Source organism: Anopheles merus, chromosome X, assembly GCF_017562075.2.
Source record: "Anopheles merus strain MAF chromosome X, AmerM5.1, whole genome shotgun sequence".
Lineage (NCBI taxonomy): Eukaryota > Metazoa > Arthropoda > Insecta > Diptera > Culicidae > Anopheles > Anopheles merus.
In genome coordinates, this window is record NC_054081.1 from 13,669,730 (window position 1) to 13,678,868 (window position 9,139).

At 45.6% G+C, this 9,139-nt stretch overlaps 1 protein-coding gene across 1 annotated transcript; it reads right to left on the bottom strand.

Annotated features, from left to right (window-relative positions):
• Positions 1–2,999: 2,999 nt before the first annotated feature.
• LOC121593294 (transmembrane protein 181) lies at positions 3,000–7,717 on the bottom strand. Its single transcript, XM_041915542.1, has 5 exons — positions 6,151–7,717; positions 4,724–5,001; positions 4,515–4,617; positions 4,214–4,438; positions 3,000–4,136 (listed from the first exon to the last, which is right to left on the bottom strand). The coding sequence occupies exons 1-5, from the start codon at positions 7,073–7,075 to the stop codon at positions 3,997–3,999; spliced, it is 1,671 nt and encodes a 556-aa protein (XP_041771476.1). The 5' UTR covers positions 7,076–7,717; the 3' UTR covers positions 3,000–3,996.
• Between the last annotated feature and the right edge of the window lie 1,422 nt (positions 7,718–9,139).

Here is a 9,139-nt window from a genome sequence, read left to right on the forward strand (position 1 = left end):
AATAATCTCATCCCAGAATTACTTAAGCAGCTCATTTTGGCACGCTAAAGATCGCTGCTCTAATTCGCCTTTTGCAGTAGATAAACAGCATCAAAGTTCTATGTGGGTATTTCAAACAGCGCCTAAGCAGCTTCCTTATGCCACGATGCCAGGGATTATTTTTCTTTGTGTTTTATTTTCAAGCAAGCGTCATCGATGAAATAAACAACAAGATTTCCCAAATAGCCAAAATTGCTTAAGCAGCTCATTTTGGCACGCTAAAGATCGCTGCTCGAATTCACCTTTTGCAGTAGTTAAACAGCACTAAAGTTCTAGGTGGGTCTTTCAAACAGCGCTTAAGCAGCTTCCTTATGCTACGGTGCCGGGGATTATTTTTCTTTGTGTTTTATTTTCAAGCAAGCGTCATCGATGAAATGAACAGCAGGATTTGTTTTGTTTGTGTTCATGTGTATATTTTTAAATGCTTAATATTCATGAATTATACAAAATGTCACACAATTTACTGTACAATCACAATCACTTCACTCAATATTCATTCTTCAATTAACGAATCTAACTTGTGCAGCAGCAATGAGATTATTGTCGGCTTCCGTCTTTGACACTTTGGCAAGAGCCATCTCGTACCGATGTCATGCATCAAAAAGCTATAAAGTTCCACCAAGTTCGGTACGCTTTCTTAACAAGCCTTCAAGTTCCACCATGAACCCTACACATAGTGCTAATCAGCCGCAAAGTTCCAAAAAGTACCATGTGCCTGTTAAAAAGCTCCATAGTTCCGCAAAGTACCGTCTATCTCTTAATCAGCCACAAAGTACGACATCGGACCGATTTTTCGTTAAACAGCTCTAAATCAGCTATAAAGTACGAGCTGGCTATTTGGGTTGTTTCGTTTAAACACATGTGTATATTTTTAAATCCTTTGTATTGATGAATTACACAAAATTTTACACAATTTACTGATAATTCACAATCACTTCACTCAATGTTCATTCTTCAATTAACGAATCTAACTTGTGCAGCAGCAATGAGATTATTGCCGGCGTCCGTCTTTGACACTTTGACAAGAGCCACCTCCCAAATAGCCAGCTTGTACTTTATAGCTGATTTAGGGCTGTTTAACGAAAAATCGTTCCGATGTCGTACCTTGTTGCTGATTAAGAGATAGACGGTACTTTGCGGAACTATGGAGCTTTTTAACAGGCACATGGTACTCTTTGGAACTTTGCGGCTGATTAGCACTATGTGTAGGGTTCATGATAGAACCTTAAGGCTTGTTAAGAGTGTGTACCGAACTTGGTGGAACTTTATAGCTTTTTAATGCATGACATCGGTACAAGGTGGATCTTGTCAAAGTGTCAAAGAGAGACGCCGTCAATCATCTCATTGCTGCTGTACAAGTTAGATAAGTTAATTAAAGAAGGAATATTGAGTGAAGTGATTGTGAATTATCAGTAAATTGTGTAAATTTTGTGTAATTCATCAATACAAAAGTTTTAAAAATATACATATGTGTTTAAACGAAACAAATCTTGTTGTTTATTTCATCGATGACGCTTGCTTGAAAATAAAACACACAGAAAAATAATCCCTGGAATCGTGGCATAAGGAAGCTGCTTAGGCGCTGTTTGAAAGACCCACATAGAACTTTGATGCTGTTTATCTACTGCAAAAGGCGAATTAGAGCAGCGATCTTTAGCGTGCCAAAATGAGCTGCTTAAGCAATTCTGGCTATTTGGGCTTGAACCGATGTCATGCATTAAAAAGCTATAAAGTTCCACCAAGTTCAGTACCCTTTCTTAACAAGCCTTCAAGTTCCATCATGAACCCTACACATAGTGCTAATCAGCCGCAAAGTTCCAAAGAGTACCATGTGCCTGTTAAAAAGCTCCATAGTTTGCAAAGTACCGTCTATCTCTTAATCAGCCACAAAGTACGACATCGGAACGATTTTTCGTTAAACAGCCCTAAATCAGCTATAAAGTACGAGCTGGCTATTTGGGAACGAAGGTTTCTTTCGGATGAAGCCAAGAAAATCAATAAATTAAATAGTGAAAGGTGACAGCACAATCATCCCAAATAGCCAGAATTGCTTAAGCAGCTCATTTTGGCACGCTAAAGATCGCTGCTCTAATTCGCCTTTTGCAGTAGATAAACAGCATCAAAGTTCTATGTGGGTATTTCAAACAGCGCCTAAGCAGCTTCCTTATGCCACGATGCCAGGGATTATTTTTCTTTGTGTTTTATTTTCAAGCAAGCGTCATCGATGAAATAAATAACAAGATTTGTTTCGTTTAAACACATATGTATATTTTTAAATCCTTTGTATTGATGAATTACACAAATTTTACACAATTTACTGATAATTCACAATCACTCCACTCAATGCTCATTCTTCAATTAATGAATCTAACTTGTGCAGCAGCAATGAGATTATTGCCGGTGTCAGACTTTGATAATTTGACAAGAGCCACTTTGTACCGATGTCATGCATTAAAAAGCTATAAAGTTCCATCAAGTTCAGTACCCTTTCTTAACAAGCCTTCAAGTTCCATCATGAACCCTACACATAGTGCTAATCAGCCGCAAAGTTCCAAGAGTACCATGTGCCTGTTAAAAAGCTCCATAGTTCCGCAAAGTACCGTCTATCTCTTAATCAGCCACAAAGTACGACATCGGAACGATTTTTCGTTAAACAGCCCCAAATCAGCTATGGAGTACGAGCAGGCTATTTGGGTGGTTCCCCACTTGACTATCGCTGCAAATGTTCGCCGTACGTTTGAACATCTGTCACATTTATGCGCACGGTTAAGCCGCCCGCCGGTTAATCCGCCCCCGGATAATCGACGTTTTACTGTATATGGGTTTGTTCGAGTCGGATGTCGTGTTCGTTTGGTGCCAGAGCGCAGCCTAAGTTTCAAATGACTTGAAGCAACGCTCTGCAAGCAATCTGCATAAACCATATCAATTCGGTGTGATACAAATGAAACAACTTCCATCCACCACTTAGTATAGTCGTTATTTTATTTCATACATTATCTAATTGATGATTACATCGCAACCGTGAACCAGATATTTTTATATTACTGGACCTTGGTACGTGAGTCGGAAGAATTCACATACCAGAAGTTTAATTGTTCTATTTTCCTATTTTTGCTCTCTCTCTCTCTCTCTCTCTCTCTCTCTCTCTCTCTCTCTTTATATTTCTTTTTCTCTTACTCCTTTTCTCGCTCTCTTTCTGGACTCTCTACAAACGATTATTATCTTAGTTTCGCTAACGAACTTCATGTATTCATGCCAACCCGTGCGTACTTGAATGTTTATTCTTGCCTTAAAATTTTGGGAATTGGAGTAACCGGGTGGTTAACGTTTACTAGGCAGAAAGAAATTCAGACTCACACGCACACTCACACACGCACACTCACACACACATACGTACACTTACACAGTTTGTAACAACTAGACCTGCACACGCATATAGCTGGCTGCAATTGGATTAAAGATTGATTAGAATCGTTCTAGCAATGTCGAGGGGAAGGGAGGAAAATGCCTGTGTTGCCAAAATTGTCGTCCGTTGGGTACACCGTTGCACGCCGGCTGCCATTCGATGGCGCGTGAGAAACGCACCCGGGTTGAAGTAAACGGGCGCGTGCGCGCCTCCGCCACGAAAACCAGCTGTCACAGAACGTAAACAAAGCGGGCTGTCCCTGTAAACAACCGCGTATCGTGTAACAACCGCGCGGAAAATGCATAAAACCGAGTGTGGTTGAAACTAATTGACGCGTTCACAACGTATTCTCTGTGGTGTCAACCTAATTAATTACCCTGCTCGAAAATGTCCCACTATGGGTGGCACCCACGCTGGCAGCGCATCAACCCGGACCGACAACAACACGAACCAAATGAACTGGGCGGCACGGACTCTTTTGCCGCCGAAGAAAGGAAGAGATGGGAATAGTAAGTTGCGCGTAATCTGCGCCACTGGTGTCGCCAGTCGCCTTAATCGCTATCGTAATCGTTCCCCTTTCTGCAGGCGGAGTTCAGCGGCCGGCGGCTTTCCTCGTCCGAACCGTACATCACCTCCTCGTCTGAGTCGTTGATCATCGAGAACGTTGGATTATCCTTCGCAATGATCGGTTCTGCAAGGGCACCATGTGGAAGAGAGAGCGAGAGAGGCGTGTTAGTTAGGGGGTGAGCAAAGAGCCGACAAGCTTACCGTGCACGGCCGGACCGCTCGGCGAGTAGACGTAGGCCATCGCGTACAGATAGAAGTTCAGCAAACCGTAGAAGCACATAAACTGGGCCGAGCTTTTGTAGCTCGTGTACAGCTGCGCGATAAAGTTGTCCTCGAGCGTGTCGAAGCCGAAGTGTTGCATCGTGACGATCAGCGAAATTGACAGCACGATCAGCATCAGCAGGGTGAGGATTTTTAGTCGCATATCTGCATTTGAAACCCCAAAATGAACGCGGTGAACAGTTTTGACAACGCAGGATGAACTCCCTTCCCCCCTCCTTACCAAAATATGGCATCGATCGGAGCTCGGAGTACGCCTTCAGCATCAGCAGTCCAAGATAGAGTAAGTACATGGCGCCCGCAATCGATACGAACACCTTCAAACCCTGCAATGCGGCCAACGCGAGAAGAAACAATATTTGAAAGCAAAATTAGTATCGTTTTTTTTCTCTCCTTTGCTTTAAAGTCGGTTTTCCGCTCCCGTCGACGTACGTTGTAGTTTTCCGAGTCCTCGAAATGGCTGTACGTTGGGTCGTTCAGCTCGTCGCACTTCTCCCAGATGCCGAGCACCACGGCGCACAGCCAGATCGGCAGCACGACGATCAGCTTCGGCAGGTAGAAGGTAAGCAGCTTGCGCTCGTTCTGCCGCAGCCCGTGGTACACGCACAGCCAGAACATGAGAATGCCGCAGAGGAAGGTGGTCTGGAGCAGGGCGTCGATCATGCCCGGCAGCCAGCTGTTCGCGATGAAGATGAGCGGAAAGAGCGGATCTGTAACGGGGAAGGGAGTTTGAATGTAAATGATAGCATCGCCCTCATCTGTTGATGCTTTTCAGTGGTTCATTTCAATAGCAAGCATGACAGTGCTACTACTGCTAGTACGTCCAGTTTCTTTTTAGCTACTTTTAAAGCATGTAAAACATGCTATCAGGCTACTAAAAGTGCAACCAATGCTGCAAAATGTCACTGTCAATGGCACAATACTGACTGAAACAAAAACCTTGTCAGCGTCACGTACTCAATTGTGATTATCAGAGGTGATGCTCAACAAGTTCGTGTGTTCAATACATTATTTGTGACATTTTAGCAACCAACGCTTGGTCAGTCACTAAGCCATGATTTTTTTTACTTTGATCAGTTTTGCAAAATGTAACTGACATAGTCATGATTAATTCCGACTGAAACAAAATCATGTCAGCGTCACGAGCTCTGCTGTGATGATCATAGGTGAGACCATCACATGCTTGGTGACAATTTGTGCAACCAACTCTTGCAAATTCAATTGGTCACGACACTTTCTGTCGGTGATCATCACGATAGTCATGGGGCCATATATGGGATGCGTGCGAGTGGTTCTAAGAAACAAAATGAGCATGGTTTCTCGCTCTGATTGACCCGACAGTCCATCAATCCAGACAGGCCGAGAAAGCAAGCTCATTTTGCTGTTCGGGACCACACGTCAAGTATATTTTAAGCTCGTGATTATCATTGGGAGAAAATGTCATGATCAAGTGAGTGACCAAGAGATAAGTGCTATAAAAAATGTCACCAAGCATGTGATTGGTTCACCAGCTGTTTGAGTCTCACCACTGATCATCACAGTTATGTACGTGTGATGATTTGATCTTCGTTTCAGGAATGAGAGTTGATGATTGAAGCAGTGGCATCTGACAGAATTGTTCACAGCCAAAAAAAGTTCATGATTATGCTTGCGCCGGCATTGTCAATCAGAGTATCGCGTTGAACATAAGTATTCTCATTTAGCGCTCGGCATGCCATGACGCACTTTCATTGAGTATCAGCAATGAATATCAAGCTACCACATCAAGCTCATGGACATGACATTTTACAGCACTGAGTACAACAAAGGTTACCCGAAGCACTAATCGACATAATCGAGACGAAAAAAGTTGTACGTACTGTTAAACAGCAGCAGCAGCGGCAACAGTATCGAGAGCCACTTCTGCTCGATCGACCAGTCGCCCATCGGGTACTTCCGCAGCGTGTGAGCAAACCAGCACGTGATGATGAACGTGAACAGCACGAAGATGAACCGGAACCAGATCTCGATCTGCGTGAACGCGGGATTGTACGACTTGAAGTAGAACTGCACGGTCCGGATGTTGTACCGCTGGTGGAACGCCTCCAGCCCGTAGAACTGCACCGTCACGATGTAGTGCGCGTAGTCGAGGAAGCCGATGTGCAGCACGGTAAACTCGTCGCACTCCTCGTAGCTGCAGGACAGGTGGCGGGTGCGGTTCCGCACGTCCGTGCCGCCATTGTGCGCGCCGCCGTACACCGGCATCGGCTTGTGGTCGACCGTCAGCCCCTCGATCTGCACGCTCAGGTGGAACTTTTTGTCCACCATCTCGTCGTCCGTGTTGTCGGTCGTCAGCTTGGCAATGATCCACAGCTGCTGCGAGTAGGTGGTCAGCAGCGGGGTGCGCATCACGAACGGGCCGCGGGCCAGGTAGGCGCCCGGTGCCCCATCGCCGGCCGCCGCCACCGTGCCGTTCGGCTGCAGCGAGCCGCCGCTCACCTTGCTCATCACCGTGATGGGCGGGCCGGCCAGCCCGATAAAGATGCCGAGCCCGAAGCAGGCGAAGAAGGCCAGGAAGACGGTCGCGAACTCGCGCTTGTTCATCGAGTACAGCCGCATGTGAACGGACCGCTCGCACCGGTCGTGGTGGTACGCCGGAGCGATGTATTTGTTGAACTCGCTGAACAGATCGCTGAACTGGGCGAGACTCTGGCGCAACCGGAGGCACATCCCGGCGGGCGTGACGTACGAGTAGCCCAGCTTGGACGCATCCTCCGGCGGTTTGGACGCGCTGGAGGCAGCCATCGTACCGACCTGCCTATTGTTCGGTTGGTGGTGGTGGTGGTTGCTGCGGTTGATTGGGTTTGAGCCCGGTGGTGCCCGATTCCGATGCCGTCTGGCGCACTTTGGTGCAGCTACTGCGGGCAGCGCAAGGTACGAGCGACACCGTACCGTGTTGACATATGTTAAATATGTTGATGTTGAGCCGTGCCAGCCCGCACTGCTGCCTCGGCTCGCACTCGGCTCTCAAAAAAGATGTTTTGCGCCTCCTCACACGTTTGCCATCGGTCGAGGCTATGCAAACAGTGCCGTTTTTCGAGTTTTGCGCGTGTTACACTTCACTTCACGTTGCAATGTTGTACCTTTTTCGTGGACTAATGATTTTCGACGTCGCAATTAGTTCACATTATCTGCCTAGAAAGGGAGAGGGTGCACACACACACACACACATACAGATGCACACGCGGGATGAGAGCCACTGTTTTGTGTTGCACTGTGTGTCCTCTGTCCGTGCGAAACCCCGTGGTCGCTTCGGATACTGCCAACACGGAGCATGCGCATACCCTGCAGAGCCCACAGAAGAGGGAAAAAATCGAGGAACGCTTGCATGCGTGTGACAAGCGAAAATGTAAACTTGCTGTAACACTGTTGTTGTGGAATTGTATATTTATGTACGTTACATGGTATGCGGTTGGTGATCAAGAAGCAGTGGATTATTTCACATGTAAATTTATATGAAAAACAGCTTGTAAGTCTACTATTATTTTTTATGAATGAAACAAAATGTACAACACACAGACAGACGACACACTGCAGTGGCATTTATTTATCGATTTAGTGTTTGAATTGATCGTTTTCGAGCAGTCAGTGCAAACTTTAGTATCTCAAAGCACAAGCGGGCGAACAGTGAAAGCTTGCAGTAGACTGCTCGAATACAGTTTTTAAATTGAAGCTTTCGCCTTCTTACTGCTGAAGCTTTAAAAAAAAACTAGAAGAAAAATTGTAAAAGAATGTGAAATAATAGATGATATTTCTTTTTTTTTGTATAATGTATAGCGCAACAGTCAAGAAAAAAAAAGCTTTTGGTATCTGCATTTATGAATTCTGGTATCTGGTATCTGTCTATGAATTATAGGATACATAGACACAGGGGTTGAAATTGAAATGCAATCTAACAATACAATAATCAAAACTGGCAAAAATGTGGCTGAATTGAAAACAATCAACATAGGCTAAAATAATGATGTAAAAAGGTAAAACTGGAAGCTATTCTGCAAAATTGTTGAAGAGCTTGAAATTGAAGTAAAGCCGTTCGAAAGTTAAGTAAAAACTGAAGTTTAAATGCACAACTCTCAGGGGGTCAAAATACTCCCTCTCATTTTCTATCTCTCTCTCTCTCTCTCTCTCTCTCTCTCTCTCCCTTGTTGTTCTGCTCACTATGGAGCATGTCGTGACATGCCCGGCCAACAATAATTCTCCAGGATCCTCGCTCTCTGGCTGCAGCCTCCCATCCATGTAGACCCCGATCTCCGACAGGTCTCGCTTCACTTGATTCAGCCATCGAGTTCGTTGTGCTCCCCTGCGTCTCGTGGCGAACTAGAAGTCGCTGTCGAACACCTTCTTGGTGGGGCATGAGTTCGGATTCCTAGTAGCATGCCCCAACCATTGTATCCTGCCAGCCTTCGCCACCGTCAGGATGCTCGGTTCGCCGTACAGCTCGGCAAGATCGTGGTTTATCCTTCTCCTTCAAACTCCATGCACGAACACACCGCCAAAGATGGTCTGGAGGATGCGTCGCTCAAACACGCTCAGAGTATTTGCATCCTACACTCGGATGGTCCAAGACCCGTGTCCATAGAGGATCACGCGAGCGAATTAATGTGCGATGTATCTCAGATTTTGTGCAGGCTCGAAGTCTTCTGCATCTCAGCAGTCGGTGAAGCCCATAGTATGTCCGATTCCCCTGCACAATGCGTCTCCGGATTTCGCTGCTGATGTCGTTGTCCGAAGTAACGACCATCCCAAGATAGAAGAACACTTCTACCATTTCCAGGGTAGTCGCCGTCAACTAATACACTGCGTTCCAGT